The 18,673-nt window shown below is 42.4% G+C and overlaps 1 protein-coding gene across 2 annotated transcripts in view; it reads left to right on the top strand.

Moving 5' to 3' along the window:
* The window catches only part of LOC132469993 (epiplakin-like), a 55,096-nt gene that overhangs the window by 9,754 nt on the left and 26,669 nt on the right, over window positions 1–18,673 (top strand). For both annotated transcript variants that reach the window (XM_060068135.1, XM_060068134.1), the window contains exons 12-23: window positions 5,802–5,956; window positions 6,418–6,544; window positions 6,676–6,886; window positions 7,028–7,794; window positions 8,683–8,861; window positions 9,062–9,200; window positions 9,524–9,717; window positions 9,837–9,999; window positions 10,092–10,175; window positions 10,268–10,375; window positions 15,839–15,937; window positions 16,162–16,512. In XM_060068135.1, coding sequence (XP_059924118.1) covers window positions 5,802–5,956; window positions 6,418–6,544; window positions 6,676–6,886; window positions 7,028–7,794; window positions 8,683–8,861; window positions 9,062–9,200; window positions 9,524–9,717; window positions 9,837–9,999; window positions 10,092–10,175; window positions 10,268–10,375; window positions 15,839–15,937; window positions 16,162–16,512 — 2,577 coding nt within the window. The remainder of the gene's footprint in view (window positions 1–5,801; window positions 5,957–6,417; window positions 6,545–6,675; window positions 6,887–7,027; window positions 7,795–8,682; window positions 8,862–9,061; window positions 9,201–9,523; window positions 9,718–9,836; window positions 10,000–10,091; window positions 10,176–10,267; window positions 10,376–15,838; window positions 15,938–16,161; window positions 16,513–18,673) is intronic.

The raw sequence follows: 18,673 nt of genomic DNA, 5'->3' as shown, positions 1-18,673 counted from the left end.
CTACTACTTCAGCTACTACTACTTCAGCTACTACTACTACTACTTCAGCTACTACTACTACTTCAGCTACTACTACTTACACTTCAGCTACTAATACTTCAGCTACTACTCCTACTTCAGCTACTACTAATAATAATTTCAGATTCTTCAGTTCATTTGATTTTACATTTCTTCATTTTCAGCAATGCTTTGCGCTTTTCATTCAGCTGTCCGCGTTAACACGCGTTTTCTGCAAGAAACGCAATTTCTAGTTCTTATTTTTATTCTTATTCCTCCTGTTTTTTGGTCTTCAACTCCTCTGCTATACTTTCAGCTACAGAAACCATTCAGATATTACAACTTTCAGCTATTTAACGACATGATGGCTATTATTCAGCGTTTTTCAACTGTTTCAACTTTTTAAACTATTCAGCTTTTTCCACTTTTTTTTAACATGGGACTTCCTCTGGTACTTCAACTGTTTAAGACGTAACTCAATCGATTTTCAACAGTTTATCTTCATTCAAACCATTTAACAAATCTACACATTTCACGTCATATTCTACAGTTGGTCCCATTGAAGCCGTCTGCCCATTCTGACACTTAAATTACTTCCGACATCGTAACTCGGTCAAATTTCAACTTTTAACCATAATTCAAAACCTTGGACAAATCTACACATTTGTATCTTCCATACTATGCAAACGACATTTCGATAGCGTTTATACTTTTTCAGAATCACAGTTTTAGTTTCAAACCGGCATAGTTGTCAGTTGCTCTCATTGATTTCCGTTGACGTCAGAACGTGAGGACGTTCAGGCACACACACACACACACACACACATAGAGTTGGCTCGGTCGCAAACGAATCAGTTCGAATGAACGAATCTTTAAGACGAACGAACCAAACTTTTTTTGGTCTCATTCATCTCGTTCGTCTCGTTCGTTCTCAGAGTCGACTCCTCCCAGACCCCCTAGTTGCTGACTCGCTGACAGCTCGTTCACTCACTGTGTGAGTGGTGAGGAGGGACCGATTGAGAGACGTCACGACTCACGAGAGCCAGCCAATCGTATGCTGTTCTAGGACTGAGTCTAGGACGCTCTCGTTGAATTTTAGCCAATGAGAGAAAGAAATCAACCGGTTACTTGGGGAAAAAACAAATGGGCTTAGTGAGCTTTATCTTATCTTATCTTATGAGATATATTATTCACATTGGCCATCTGTTGCATGGACTATTTAAAGGATACATTGTGCATATTTCTAATTCGAAATTCGTCCCAGCCTTTATACCACATTTTTCACAACCTACCAGCTCTTGACAAGTCACCGCACCATTCGTTTCAATGGGAATCGCGACGGTATACTTTCAACATAAAGTGTACATATTTATAATTTGAAATTCGTCCCAGCCTTTATACCACATTTACTCTAGGGTATATAGCATATAACCGCATTGTCTGATTAATGTTTAATTCTTTTTTTAATTCATTGCATCACGGAGAGGCCGTTTCACATGTTAAAGGTCCCATGACATGCTATTTTATGTATTCTTTAATGTAGGTATTAGTGGGCAACTAACACAGTATTCAAAGAAGTTCCCGAAATTCAGCCGTGGTGCAGAGTTACAGCCACTCCGAGCCAGTCGCACATTGAGCTTCCCCCAAATGCGCTGTTTTGGCGTCTGTAGCTATAATGCAAATGAGGAGGAGCGAGGCGGGTCAAGCAGGAGGGTGGGGGTGTGGCCCTGAGCAGCTTACAGCCACGGTACCATGCGCTCTGTTTACAGTGGATGTATCGCAATGGCGAGGCGCACACAGCCTTTAGCCGTGTTCTGTAAATATTCTAGAACACACGGGAGTCCTGGAGCTCTATATCTAAATATAATCATATAGCCTACATAGATATCTATATCATATAATATATATTATCACGGCCAAAAGCTGTGTGAGCCGATATTATGTATCTCAAATGACCGCGTTGGGTTCTCCGACGTTCCTGGTTCTTCCATGTCCACATCAATGTGAAGTAGACTGAACCGCGACAAGGAGGAGAAAGGGATTGTTGCCGGGCAGCGCTTAGGCACCTCCGCCTCCGGCGGTGGTCCCTCAGCGGGGCTCAAGCGGGAGACATTCGCCGCCAACAATCCCTTTCTCCTCCATGTCGTGGTTCATGTTCTTGAGGGAGTCAAAACCAAAGTTCCTTCCCCCCAATTCATTCTCAACCTTGGCTGAGATAACCCCCACTACGAGTATCGTTGTAGAAATACCAGAGACGAGAGTCCGACGTGTTATGCGCCATAACACCAAAAGCAGAACGGTTATCCAAATAACAAGGAAGTGTACAACACTTGCGTTACATTCCTGGAGCTCTATATCTAAATAATATCATATAATGCATAAATATCTATATCATATAATACATATTATCACGGCCAAAAGCTGCGTGCGCCTCAAGACGATATTATGAATCACAAACGACTGTCGAGTTCTGCAACGTCTCTGGTTCTTCCACTTTCACATCAACCTGAAGTCGACTGAACCGCGCGCTGCCTGCTGCCGGCTGCCCGCTGCCGGGCGATGGTGCCTCGTGGCAACCGGTGGCATGTCGCAGTTCATGTACTTCAGCGAGTCAAAGCCAAAGTTTCTTTCCCCCAATTCCTTCTCAACCATGGCTCAGATAACCCCCACTACAGTCTCGTTGTGGAAATACAAGAGACGTCAAAGAACCGACAAGAAACACTTGCGTTACAGTGTGTGTATTCACACACACACATGTGGCGCTCGCACGGTCGTGTCTCATTGGCGGGCCAACGTCTCTTGGCGGGCCAGGCAGAGTAAGGGGAGGAGCTTAGATGCTTTATGACGACATAAATAAAGACATTCCAAATCAGCGCGCTTGAGCTTCCGTTTTTTCAAAGGCGAGCAGAACAGCTAGTGCTCGTTTTACACCGAACGCAAGTTTTAGTCACTGGGGGACCGCAGTCAGGCTAGGGGAACTCATATTTATGTTCGAAAACCTCATAAAGTGAGATTTTCATGTCATGGGACCTTTAAGAAACACACACACACACACACACACACACACACACACACACACACACACACACACACACACACGCACAGCTTTATTCCAATTCGATTTTAACATTTTGAACTCTCTTCAAATCTCTCACTTGATTTTAAGCTATTCAACATTCCTACTGCCTACTACTACTACTACTTCCATTTCTACTTATAATACTACTCCTACCAATACTACTACTACCATTACTACTCCTACCAATACTACTACTACCATTACTACGATTCCTACCAATACAACTACTACAATTACTACTTCAGCTACTACTACTACTACTACTTCAGCTACTACTACTACCATTACTACTATTCCTACCAATACAACTACTACAACAATTACTACTACTACTTTTTCTACTAACTACTACTTCAGTTACTACTACTTCAGCTACTACAACTGCTTCAGCTGCTACCTTTACTTCAGCTACAACTACTACTTCAGCTACTGCCTACTACTTCAGCTACTACTACTACTTCAGCTACAACCTACTACTTCAGCTACTACTACTACTTCAGCTACTACTACTACTTCAGCTACTACCTACTACTTCAGCTACTAGTGTGGTAGAAAATAACCGAGTTCTATCACTTCAACTAACTAAGAGAGCAGGAGGAATCGGGGAGTCTGGATCAAGTATTGACAGAGACTTTATTGTTACCCGCAAACGAGAAACAACAATGCCGAGTGAGGTTTGCAAAGACAATGCCGGGTCGTCCGATCCCGGTCCTTTTTATTCTTTCAACCTGAGCTGTTTTGCATAATATGACCGCCCTCGGTACATGCTCAGAATTGCCTGATATGGCAAGGACAGTCAGCCATACATTCCTTTAAGCATGTGGTCATCTTCTGCAGTTAATCTAAACAATGGGAGGATGTCAGTACGCCTTGGCCCCAGACTCTCGCGCCGTATGAGTCCCTCCTCTGAATCCAGGTGGTTTTGCTGCTTTCCACCATTAATCTATATACCTGATATATAGGCCTGATAATACTCATAGTTAATATAAAAGTAATGGTTAATTTCTCCCATACTAGTACTACTTCAGCTACTACTACTACTTCAGCTCCTACTACTACTTCAGCTACTACCTACTACTACTTCAGCTACTAGTACTACTACTACTTCAGCTATTACTACTACTTCAGCTTCTACTACTACTTCAGCTACTTCTACTACTTCAGCTACTACTACTACTTCAGCTACTACCTACTACTCCAGCTACTACCTACTACTCCAGCTACTACCTACTACTTCAGCTACTACTACTACTAATTCAGCAACTATTACTACCAATACATCAGCTACTACTACTTATACTTCAGCTACTACTACTTATACTTTAGTTACTACTTCAGCTACTACTACTTCTTCAGCTACTACTTTTCAGATTCTTCTGTTCAATTAATTTTACATTCCTTCATTTTCAGCAATGCTTTGCGCTTTTCATTCAGTCATCAGCATTCACATGCGTTTTCTGCAGGAAATGCAATTTCTAGTTCTTTCTTTCTTTCTTTCTTTCTTTCTTTCTTTCTTTCTTTCTTTCTTTCTTTCTTTCTTTCTTTCTTTCTTTCTTTCTTTCTTTCTTTCTTTCTTTCTTTCTTTCTTTCTTTCTTTCTTTCTTTCTTTCTTTCTTTCTTTCTTTCTTTCATCTATTGATGCACTTAAACACATCATCAGTGATGGAACCTGGGGTCATTGGGTGTTTCGGGTCTCGCAACATCATACACCCTCAACCAGGCGACCCAGCCGGGATTGATCAAGTCCCAACTTGTGTCTAAGTAGCATGTACCCACGGATCGCCCCTCTTGATCCACAGCCATCTAGAGGCCTTCTCAGCTGCCTCTGTGGTGGTCTTGATGGCCTTTCTCTGACGTGCACCTGTGACTCCAAGCATGCTGTATGCTTTGCAGAGAGATCGAGCTGCAAAGCCTCTACAGCCCACCTCTATTGGCACACACCGGGCACGCCACCCCCGTCTGCGGCACTCCTCCACTAAGTTGGCATACTTGGCACGCTTCCTCTCATTGGCCTCTTCCATGCGCTCCTCCCAGGGAACTGTCAGCTCCAGTAGGACCACCTGTTTGGTTGAATCTGAGAACAGAACTATATCTGGTCACAGGGTGGCAAATTTGGGACCTATCTTCTTCCCTCACCTAGAGACTCAACTTTCTACATTTTAGTCAAAAATAACACTGATCACTTCTTGAGCCCCTACCCAAACCATTTTCAACTGGATTAAGGGATTTATTGGATCCATTTTGTCGGATGAGTTGTAATGGCTGGGTGAACAACAGGGGAAATCAGACTTAATAGCAAGACTTGGGATGCAAAATGTCTGGCCTGTGTAGAAACAATGGTCTTTACTAGCAGATAGATCGGTACACAGGAATTCAGTTGACGATCAAGGCAAACAATCTGGCATGGAGAAGACCAAGGCGTAGTGGGTCGGTACATGGATAATCAGTTTTAGATCAGAACACCGGGAGCCGTAAATACCACTCGGAAAATGCTAGGATATGAAGAGCAGAGGAACAGGCGCAGAGGAATCTTGGATGTTGACTAAATACACTAGGAGGGGAATGTAAATGAGGGACAGGTGAAATCATTGAATGTGAGTGAGGACAATCAAAGATGCGAGGAACAAAAGGAAAGGGAGTAAAATTATCAACGAAGGGGGCGAGATGTGAGATGACTGACTTTACGTAAGTAAAATCGTATGTGTGTGCTGTGTGTTGTCCACAGAAAGTAATCTGTAAGGACAACGAGGGCATCCTTAAGGACAACAGCCAGCGCAGCAAGTGGCAGGTGACTGGACCAGGTGGCCTGGACATGCTGGTGCCCTCTGTCTGCCTGCTGGTCCCACCTCCAAACCCCATCTCTATCTCCATGGCCAAGAAGTAGGAACACTCACATACACACGCAATGATGATGGATTTTCTTTTCTTCATATAATTAAAATAATTATTTGCATTATAATACTAATAATAAGAAGGGCCAATGGAAGTTAATTTCTTAATAGCTTCACATTTGTCACACAATTTAAATCCATGTATTTGCCTTAGCTTTTTCTTTGGGGGTTAAAGATTTAAAGAGGCAAATGGCAGCAGCGAGCCAGTGTCTGCTGCACACGTGCTCCTTATGTATAAATAACTAACAATCATTGAATACGTTTCAAAACAGATGTTACAGGTCTATAATCAATGTAATGTATCGATGTAGGTCTGTGATCTAATTTCACGCATTTCTTTCTAAAGGAATGACCAGTACTATGAGGCCATTCTCTCCATATGGAGTGTTAATGAAAAATAGAAGCTAGAAGTGTAGGTCTGGGATCTAATGTAACACGTTTCTTCCAAAGGAATGACCAGTACTACGAGGCAATTCTCTCCATATGGAACCAGCTGTACATCAACATCAAGAGCCTCATCTCGTGGCAGTACTGTTGCATGGATATTGAAAACATAAACTCACTCACCGTCGCCATGGTAAGGCTAGGCCTGATTGCATGTTCATCATCGTCTTTAATTGTTTGTGTAATTAGTAGTAATTTTTTGCGTGCATGTGTGTCCATTTGTCTGTGTGTGTGTGTGTGTGTGTGTGTGTGTGTGTTCCCCAGCTGTCTCGAATGTCTTCTGAGGAATACCGCAGCCTGATTAAACGATTGGAGACTCACTATGCAGAGTTTAGAGTCAACTCCCATGGCTCCCAGATGATTGAAGAGGAGGACTTGATGACCATTGAAAGCCAGTACAATGGAGCCCAGAATCACTATGAGCAACTGGTGGTGCAATTGCCTTCCTACACCCAGTATGCCTCAACAGACTACGGTAAACAACCGAAAATACTTGAAATAAATCATCTAATAAAGTCATTGTCAATATTGCCAAGTGTAAGACTAAAGGAGCTATGGAGCTATTCGGTCAGATTTTCTACTAGATAAACAATATATTGCATATTCTCCCCCCCAGCTGTACAGCTACAAAACATCGAACCACAGCAGGTTGAACCGAAATGGCAACTGGTACACCAACCAATGTATCTTATTCAGCAGCCAAGCCAGCAGGTAGTCATCCAGGAGGAGCAGCAGATACGAATGGAGAGGATGGAAAGGATGAGGGAGGTGGAGGAGGAGGAGGAAAGAAGGAGAGTGGAAATAAGGAGACTAGAGGAGAATAGAAGGATGGAGGAGGAGGCCAGGAAGAGGGAGGAGGCATTGATGCTAGAGGAGGAGATGAGGCAGAGGGAGCAGGCGAAGAGACGGGAGGAGGAGAGGAGAAGGACGGAGGAGGCAGCAAGGAAGAGGGAGGAGGCAATGAGGCTGGAGGAGGAGGTGAGGAAGAGGGAGAAGGCGATGAAGCGGGAGGAGGAGAAGAGGAGGATGGCGGAGACGCAAAGACTGGAGGAGGAGGTGAGGTTGAGGGAGGAGAAAAGGAAGATAGAGGAGGCGAAAAGGAAGGTGGAACTCAAGAAAGTAGAGGTGAAGAAGGACCACGTGATCAAGAAGGAAGCGGTGCGAACGATCAAGGCTGAGTCTGTGAAGAGGAAGACGTCCTCCTCCGCCTTTTCCTCCTCCTCCTCCTCCTCCTTCCATGGGTCCAGCTCCCGCAGCCTGATGGAGCTCCGCACCCTCAGGACTAGGATGGAGTCAGCGGAGGGAGCACTCAACCAGCACATCCACATCAGTCTGGGGGACGACAAAGTGCGGGAATGTGGCCTTCGTATTACAGAGCTGGAGGTAGATGTCAAAACCCTTAAGCGACACGCACACACACATGCATTGCAAGCGCACAAACACTCACACAAACAAACATGCATTCACACTCTTTCAGGGTGCCTCGGTTTTGGAACGACCTACCCGGGGAGATAAGGCTTGCTGAATCAGTAACCTCTTTTAAATCACTTCTTAAAACCCATTTTTATATACCGTAATTTTCGGACTATAAGCCGCGCCTTTTTTCCCATTTTGCGATTCTGCGTCTTATACAACGGTGCGGCTAATCTTTGAATTTTATAGCTAACGATCACTAGGGGGCCTCCTAAATCTCTGGATTTTTAAGTTGCGGGCTCCAGTGCAGTTTATATATGTAAACATCATTCAATTTAGCTGCTGCGGCTTATACTCCGGTCCGCCTTATAGTGCGGAAAATACGGTACTTGCTTGACGTGATGCCGTCTTTTTTTTCTCTTCCTAGTGTGAGTGCTGCATGCAGCGCTCAACTATTGTTAGATAAAACTATACGTTTTATTCTTTCTTTCTTTCTTTCTTTCTTTATTATTCTCTACAAACTTTGGGACCTATCTCCTTCCTAAATTTTTCACCTAGATACAATTTTTATTCAGAATAGCTTGGAATCGCGAGCTTCTTTTCATATTTATTTCATATTTTACACTTTTTAAGATATTCTTCTTTGAACATACTATCTGTTTTAACATGGGAGTCAATGAAAAAAAAAAAATCAACCTCACTTTGCACTACAGCACTTACTGCATTTTCTGCAGGAAATGTATTTTCTAGTTATTATTATTATGTACAGATGACATACAAATAAAAATATTCCCAATGATTCCACATCTTAAGAGCATAGGGAGTGACAATGTGTGCACGTGTTTGTGTTGTGTTCAGACGGTACAACGAGACATTGACGACATCCAGGGGGACATCCTGCGTATCAAGGACATGATTTTGATGGAGGTCGAGGGCATGGCAGATGCTGACAAAGCCCAGTTCCTACGCAGTGATATCGGGGGAATCACCCAAAGACTGGGTGTTCTGGACTCCAGTCTCTCAGCTTACCTGCAGAGGTACAATGACACGCACAAATGCTCTCACATGCACATCACAATTAACATTAGCCATTCCTAGAACAATGCAAAATACCATACAAAGGTCCAAATATGCTACAGTAGGTAGCAGATTTAGAATTTGAGTACATTAACAATCCACACCTCCCTAATGTTATTTTTCCTAAACTGTAGTTTATTCTTTCATTTCTCAAACCCAGGCTGCGGGCCCTCAGGAACCTGCTGGAGAGTGTGTCACACGGTGAAGACATAGTGAAAGTGCATGAGGCCAGGCTGACAGAGAAGGATACCACTTCCCTCTCACCTGGAGAGGTAGAGGACTACATAATGTACCTCAAGGTAATGCTCTATGTTCATCATTGATTCTTATCATCCAATGCCTTTTAAAGTATTTGATGAGGATTCTGTTACAAGTCATGCCTACTGCGCACATGACAGGGTCTGGCGTGGGAGTACAAAGACATCTAATTGACGTCATCTACCATCATTTTGTTTTGTTAATCTGGTACCAAATTAAAGCCCCTTGCCGATGCTTGTAGTAAAGCATGTTATGAATGTACTAGGAACACTCCTGATGATATTTTTCCTTGCGGCCCTGAATCACTCAATTCATTACTCCTCTCCCACTACTCATTGACACTTCACCATGTCGTCGGTTGTAGAATATGAAGGTTGAGTTGGACCAGAAGAGGGAAGTTTTTGACTCCATGGAGGCAGAGATGGAAAAGGCGAACAACTGGAACAGCCAGGTGGGCGACTCCTCCCTTAGGTGTGACATGACCCTGGCCACATACAGCGAGCTGGTGGGCCAGTTGACAAACCGCTGGAGACGCATCCATACCCAGATTGACTGCAGGTGTGTTCTCAGCCCCTAGTCACATACACAAATACATGATCGCAAACACTTTTGCATCAATGCATGAACTATGAAGCGGTCTTGTGTATGTGTTTGACCTTGTGTTTTTCCTCCTTCAGAATGAAGGATCTGGAGTTCTACGTTCCCCAGCTGCAGCAGTACAAGAAAGACAGCACATCCCTTGATGAGTGGATCGACTCCACACAGAAACGCCAGAAGGCCCTGCAGTCCCCCAAGATAGAGGACCTCGAAACTGTCGTCCTACACATCAGCCAACAGAAGGTCTTTCACCTGCTCATTTTATGGTCCAAGACGTGGGTGTTAATCATAAGAAATGCAACATGACCTAACGGAACTTCATTTCCGTTTCCCAGGCACTGAATTCTGAGATCAAGGAGAAGAGAAGGACATTAGATAGTGTGTTGACCGAGTCTGGGGACTGTGTGAGCTCCATCAAGGTAATCAACAGACATCACATACACTGAAAATCCATTGGAACTCTATTCTGTTCATTTTATTATTGTTTTCAATGTAAACTTTTGTCTTATAGGACTACGAATCAGACCTTGCCGCATACGGCTCTGGATTAGAGACTCTTCTCAACATCCCCATCAAGAGGACCATACTGACGTCTCCATCTACAGAGCTTAATCAAGAGGTAGTCTCATACATCAGACTTTAGATTAATCTAAAGCCTTGGTGAATAGGGCGTTTCACTTTCTTTCGCTTCATCATTCAACCCATCATGTCGCTGAGGCCAGGGATTATTAAGCGTGTATTTCAATTAAATTCAAAGCACTTTATTCATCCCTAAGGGTCAATTAAAAGGCACAAAGAGCAGTGTATTCAACCATATACAGAACATCATCAGTATTTTAATCAATAAAAAGTAGCATATAAAAAAGGGGGAAGGGGGATGGGATGAGCAGTGGCGGTTTTAGGCACGGGCGAACCAGGCAGCCGCCCAGGGCGCCATAGTTGTGGTGGGCGCCAAATCACATGGGGGGCGCCACGAGCAGTAAAAAATAAAACGTGCCGCGAAGCGGTTTTCAATGAGGTACATAACATTGTGTGGGGATTTGGTTTATTGGCGCCCCCTCTGGCTGCAGGCGCACACCTCTGAATTCTAAGCACTGAATATTTATGCATTGAAATAACGTATCTGGATTTTTGCCTCTGAATTTAACAAGAATTTTCAAGAAATCATTTTCAGCTTTATTTTTCAATGTTAAAAAATTCAAAATTAAATACTTTAATACAACTTAAATATTTTCAACATCACCAAATTCAACATGCCAAAGTCAGCTTAAAATGTCAATGTATGAAATTCAGCGTTAACATCGGGTCACCCAAGGAAGGGCAATCAATCCTAGATGCTAGATTGCGGTCAATCAAGGAGAGCGAGTGTTACACAGAACACTGCGCCACCGAATATTGTGACCCCAGGGGGTGCTGTTGCACATTTTTGCAACATGCATGAGTTTGAAGCGTAGGCAGTAGGGATGAGTCGGTCGCGACCGATTCGTTCACAACGAACGAATCCCGAACGTGAACGACAAGAACTGGTTCCCCAAAACAAGAAGAACTGGTTCTTTGATTCTTTTTTTTTAACATAAAACAAAAATATGGTCACGTAAATAAAATCTACAAACGAACAGAGCTTCGTCTCCCCGCAACCTTATATCGATTGAATCTACAACGTTCTCAAAGATTCAGCCAATGAGAGGTAGCAATGGTGTTGCCATGGCACCTGGGTAAACAAATGACAAGGTTGTACCGTCGAATTTGCGCACTTTCTCTGTCTGACGTTTCTTGGGTCATACCATTCGACGTGGGGCCACTCATATATCCCCCTATATTTCTGAAAATTGACTTGCCCTCCATCTGCTATTGGATAAACGCATTTCCCAATCCCAGGAGTCTTTGCTCCATTCTACGTCAATTCAAGCACAAACAAAGAAATTAAACTGCAGTTCATAATTTTTATTTATGACCATGAAAGTTCTGTAATGCCTGAATAATGAAGAATTAAATGTAAAAAAAATAATTATAAATATAAAACCATGAATGACATATAGAGAGTAAGCAAGTGGTATAAATATTGTTGGGACGTTTGTTTATACTATATAGTGTATCTTGTCGATTTTCACGGGGGTAGAGCCTAGACATCGATTTAATTTTGCTCAGGGCTGTCAAATGACGTAATCTGACGTAACGAACGAATCAAAACGAACGAATCAAACAAACGAATCGTTATAGTGAACTCAACTGAAAGAACTAGTTCCCGGAAAAGAATCATTTTGCCCATCCCTAGTAGGCAGGCATGAAGTCGTACACGTGTGGAAACATGCAGCAGGCCCGTTCGGCTCCCAAACGGCTCTTCATATTACCACTTATACCTTTTATAATCAAGCCAAATGTAGCCCGTTTTATGATTTGTATGTGTAGGCCTATATATCACTTAAATTATTCAATATATCCTATTATTATTCAAAAGTATAAATTACATTTTCTAATATCAACAAATTGCTGTAGCTGATTGTTTTCATTGCATATGAGCGCAATGCGCATTCCCGCCCCTCGCTGCTTGCTTAAGGGTATGATCCTTGTCTATCCCCACGTTATTGTTTGCATGCATGCACGTGACGGTTGATATGCCTCTGTGGTGGCATAACAAGAGCGCAACGAGCGAGCAGACCCAACACTATTCCAAACATTAAAAGCAGGTTGCTATCGGGCGCTTCTTCCCGAGGCACGCCGTGCTTCCACTGGAACTACAAGCTGCTGCCGCTTCAGTTGCCCAATACCGTCGGCTCTGCGCTCTCGTTCCACAGTGGGCAGCGGGCTTCAGATCGCCCCAGCATCACAGCAAATGTAGGCAAAGGGACCTCGGATCGCCCCAATTTGGTGCCCTAATAAATTGGGCTCCTTTATCCACTACAATTACCCTTACACTGCATGTAAATCCAGCCAAGTCACTGCAGTCACATACACACTTCACAAACAGGCATTAAATTAGTTCATCGTTTATTTCATACTGCAGTAAAAAAACTAAAACGGTGTGCATTACAACAAACACATAGATAAAAGATAAGACCCCCCCCCCCCCACCTCACCTTGATATTAAATGTGCTTAATAAATACTTTTGATTTGATTTGATTAGCATTTTACAGGCCGATTCAATGGATGGGGCGTTTAGTAAGGTCCACCACCGTTGCTTCTCTCCCCATAAAAAGCTACAGTGTTTAATGACGTTGATTTACCTTTGAGCATTTCTTATTATAGGCTACTGTGTAAAATGCTGTTTAGAATTAACGTTTGTATCAAGAAAGAAAGAACCAGCGAGTGACGCTCTTATTCCCGCTCTACTTGCTTGACCGCGATCTAGCATCTAGGATCAATTGCTCTTCCTTGGGTCCCCGGATGTTAACACTGAATTTCATACATTGAATTTTGCAGGTTACTTTGGTAATTTGGAGATGTTGAAAATATTTTTAAACATTTAAGATTTTATTTAATAATAATAATAATAATAATACATTTAATTTAGAGGCGCCTTTCAAGACACCCAAGGTCACCTTACAGAGCATATAGTCATCATTCAAAACTATGTAAAACAGACTAGGAATAAAAGGAAAACAGAGGTTAAACATGAAGAATAATAATAATTAATAACACTCAAAGACGCCTAAAGTGAAGGGGGGACCTCACTAACCACCACCAATATGTAGCACCCACTTGGGTGATGCACGGCAGCCAATCGGTGCCAGAACGCTCACTACACACCAGCTTGAGGTGGAGAGTTAGGGATGAGGTTGAGAGTGAGGGAAAAGAACATATTTAAACACTATCGACCATATTTAAACACTGTCGATCACATTTAAACAATATCGACCACATGTAAACACTATCGACCACATTTAAACACTATCGACCATATTTAAACACTATGGACCAGATGTAAACCCTATCGACCACATGTAAACACTATCGCCCACATTTAAACACTATGGACCACACGTAAACCCTATCGACCACATTTAAACACTATCGCCCACATTTAAACACTATCGCCCACATTTAAACACTATGGACCACATTTAAACACTATGGACCACATGTAAACCCTATCGACCACATGTAACCCCTATCGACCATATGTAAACACTATCGACCACATTTAAACATGTAAACCCTATCGACCACAATTAAACACTATCAACCACAATTAAACACTATCGACCACATTTAAACATGTAAACCCTATCGACCACATCCAAACACCATCGACCACATTTAAACACTCTCGCCCACACCTACACACTATCGACCACATTTAAACACTATCGACCACATGTAAACACTTGCGACCACACTCAAACACTATCGACCACATTTAAACATGTAAACCCTATCAACCACATTTAAACATGTAAACCCCTCTCGACCACATTTAAACCCTATCGACCACATTTAAACCCTATCGACCATATTCAAACACTATCGACCATATTCAAACACTATCGACCACATTTAAACTATCGACCATATTTAAACCCTATCGACCACATTTGAACACTATCGACCACATTTGAACACTATCGACCACATTCAAACCCTATCGACCACATTTAAACCCTATCGACCACATTTAAACCCTATCAACCATATTTAAACACTATCGACCACATTCAAACACTATCGACCACATTTAAACACTATCGCCCACATTTAAACACTATAGACCATATTTAAACACTATCAACCATATTTAAACGCTATCGACCACATTTAAACACTATCGACCACATTCAAACACTATCGACCATATTTAAACACTATCAACCATATTTACACGCTATCGACCACATTCAAACACTATCGACCACATTTAAACCCTATCGCCCACATTTAAACACTATCGACCACATTTAAACCCTATCGCCCACATTTAAACACTATCGACCACATTTAAACACTATCTACCATATTTAAACACTATCGACCACATGTAAACACTAGCGACCATATTTAAACACTCACACAATTTGATATATATCACTATATATATATATAGATGTAGATTTGTGCTGATTATATTATTACGATCTATCCTTGTATTTAAATTGCGGATCCCCATAAAGGGTATAAATTGCCATCCCCGTATTGGGTTCCAATAGGTTGACTGACTCTCCGTCCATCCTTCGTATCCAAATACTTGGTACATACTATTTATGTTCAGTGTCTACTACTTGACCGTACTACACTTGACAGTGTAGTACGGTCTATAGCTATGCGTAGAACGCCTAGAACGGTCTACAGCTATGCGTAGAACGCCTCTGAACTCTTCCGAACACCGCCGTAACTCCACCGGATGTTTGGAGATGACGTGTCTCCCCTCAGATGCCGGCAAAATTACCTTGATAAGTTACCTGTTTTCCGTCTTGTCATCGTTGCTATTAAATTAAAAATGTCACTTTTTACTGAATTACTTACTTTACTTTTTTACTCTTTTTAATGTCTTTTTTTCGCCGCTTTCTATGACGTCTTTCTAAGCCGCTGTTGGTAGTGTCGGGTCAGCCATCTCTTCTTCGTCCGTTACCAGACTCGTAGTCTGGTAACGTAGTGACCTACCGTTGTATACTGTGGCGGTAGTACGCATTCGGAAACGTTTTCCGTACTACACAATGCACACTGAGCATTCGGACACATAGCTATTTAGATATTTTTTAATTGAAAAATAAAGGTGATTGCTTAGAATTCAATGGCTTTTATTTTCAAAATCCGATAGCACAGATTTTTCTTCCATATCCTTGCTTACATCAAATGATTTTAGTTTCCTAAGCAGATACTGCAGATGATGGCATTTCTTCAGAATATCCTCTGAAGAAATGCCATCAGCAGTATTTGGCAAACCCAAATTCAGCCAGCACTGGTAAAGTGTAGATAAGTATGTAATGGTTTACAAACAATGTGTAAACTGGAGGCTGTAGAAATATACTTTTTTATAGCCTCATAAAATCAACTTCTGAAAGCTTTTTCCCCTCATGCTAATTTGTTTCTCTCTTGTAAAATATCTCTGTAACAAATACAACAAACATTTTGTGATCTCTTCTTCAGGCTGTGGAAATGCAGACTCGCTACATGGAGCTGTTCACTCTCTCTGGTGACTACTACACATACCTGGGAGCAATGCAGAAAAATATGGAGGAGCTCAAGGTATCCTAATATGTTAATCATATTAAGATAATATTCTAACTAAACTCACTTCCAACATGTTTGCTCCAGCACATCAGTGCCCAAATATTGGTATTTTACAATGTTCATTGTTTAAAACATGACATTATATTGAAGAATATAAACTCCTGTCCTTTATGGGGTTTGGCAATTTCTTTTTTTTATGGCAATTTCTTCACACATCTTTGTGTTATGTCTCGCATTAGATTCGTAATACCAGAATTGATCTTCTGGAGGAGGAGCTCCGGCTGCTGAAGGGGTCGATCGAGAGCAACACCACCAAGAACCGGCAGCTGCAGGATGCTCTTGCCCATTATCAGCTGGAGCTCTCCAATTCCAAAGAGCAGCTGCTGTCGGTGGAGAACGGAAATGAAGACGAGTCGCGGAAAAGGAGGCTAGCAGAGGATCGCTACAACAAGCAAAAGGAAGAATATGAGATTCTGCTGAGAAGAGCGGAGAAGAACATGACAGATAAGGAGCGTGAGGCTGAGCAGCTGCGACAGAGGCTGGCCGACGAGTCGGCAAGGGTGAGAGAACTGCAGTTGGAGACATCAAAGGTAAGGGCTGTTTGCATTGCTGAGATGAGAAGCTTAAAGCTCAGCTATGAATTCCAGATCCAGGCCAGTCACGCAGACATTGAGCTTCTCGCCGCCCAGCGGGAGGAGGCTGCAAATGAGCAGAAGCTACAATGTGATCGCATGGAGGCGGAGAAGAAGGATCTGCAGGAGGAACTGACCAGGCACTGGCTGTCAATCGGCGAGGCTGAAGAGGGCAGGAGGAGGGCAGAGCAGCAGGCTCTAAGTCAGCTCTCTGTTATCGCGGAGGAGGGACGCCAGAGGAGAGACCTGGAGGAGCAGCTGGAGTCGCTGATAAGGCAGAGAGAGGCAGACGATGCCCGGCACAGGGTAGAGCTGGTTGAACTCAAAAAGACGCTGGAAGACAAGAGTGCCCAGGTGGCATACGTCACACATAGCCTGTCGGAGGAGACACGTAGGAGAACAACCATAGAGGAAGGCCAGAATGTTTTGGAGGAGACCCTGGCCAAGCTACACATGGAGCTGTCTAGCTCCTCCGTATCTATCGCAGGGTTGAAGGAGTGTGAAGAGGGACTTGAGAGGATGCACTTTGAGATTGAGAGGCAGGTTAGCGAAAGAAGCAGAGCGGAACAGAATATCATCAGGTTACAGGGCCGCATAAAGGACCTTCAGTCCGTAAGAGATGTGCTGGAGAGCCAGGTAGAGGTGCTAAGGAAGTCCAATCAAGAGGAAGTGAATAAAAGGAAGATGATAGAAACAGAGCTGGAGCAGACCACAATCACAATAAGGGAGTATAGCAGTAACCTCAACTTGCTGCTTAAAAGCCAAGAAAAGGCCACCACTGCAGAGAAAAGAGTTGAGGAGGAGTTACTAAGGTTGAAAGGTGAACTGGACCAAAGCTTGAGACAAAACAAGACCTCTTCAGAGCACCTGAGCAAGTTAAGTTTTGAACTGATGGCCCTTCAGCAAAACCTTCTTCAAGAGCAGGCATTTGTAAAGGAGGCCAATCTTTGCAAGGAGAACCTTTACAAATCTATCGAAGAGAAGAGTGAGGAGTTGAACCAGAACTCTGTTGAGCTTCAGAAGTGGAAGGAGAATACAGAAACCCTGACCAAAGAGAGGGTGAGATTGGAGGAGGTGCTGCTAGTCGTAAGCCATGAGAGAGATGAGCTTCTAAGATCCAAACTGGGAAATGATGAAGAGCTGGTCACTCAAGTCTCTGCCTTGGAGCACCAGTGGCAAAGTAGTAACCGCAGAAGTTTAGACTACAAGCACCTCGTCACAGAACTTTCCACAGAGAGGGAAAAATTCAAGCTGGAGATAGAGAAAACCCAAAAGCAGTCGATTGAGGTACATAGAAACTGTAGTTCTGGACTGCTTTAATCTTTCCAGATAGTCTATTCCGTATTTCTAGTAGTGAATGACCGTCAGTCATCCCTTCTTCCGCATGCATGAACACCTGCTGATGTCTGAGTGAGCACTCTAATTTTGGGGGAATTATTTGAACACAGCTACCATTATGTGTTTAAATATGATTGCATACAAAACATTTGCATGTTATCTGTGGCTCTCCCTATCCCCTAGCTGCAATCCTAGCTCACGAAGTGTATTCGTTGTATACTGTATACACTATTATCTGCATGTCTTTTTCCTTTTGTTCTGTTTGGAATCATGCTTTTGTTTCTCCTTATTCATTTATCTATAATTTCACTGGTCCACACATGCAAAATGAAAAATTTCAAAGCTCCAATCAGCTATTTGAACACTTGTTTAAATTGGTTTACTTTACTGAAAAAAAGACTTTGACAGAACAAATTGTCGTTCTTTCAAATTGCAGAGTGTGAACTGTAGTTTCCTGTTGTAGTCTTGCATAGTTTTTTGTCTATTCGTTTTTTTTTTTATTATTATTTTGCGAATTATCACACTATGTTGTAATTTATACTAAAACGCGATTGTTGATGTGCAAGTTGTTTATGAAAATGAAATATGAATTGTACATTTGAAATGAATGGATATCCTATGTTTCTGCATTGCCATTAGAAATATTGGCACTATACTTGCTAACTTTGGAAAATCATGTAACAACATTTTAATCATACGTTTTCAACTTATTTTCTCATCATTATTAGCATTTACTTAAAGTGGCAATCTCAAACGTTTGGTCATGGTTCTCTTTTTGGTT

This window comes from Gadus macrocephalus, chromosome 12, assembly GCF_031168955.1.
Source record: "Gadus macrocephalus chromosome 12, ASM3116895v1".
Taxonomy (NCBI): Eukaryota; Metazoa; Chordata; class Actinopteri; order Gadiformes; family Gadidae; genus Gadus; species Gadus macrocephalus.
The sequence above is the reverse complement of the archived record's forward strand: the minus strand, read 5'-3'. Positions and strand labels throughout refer to the sequence as shown.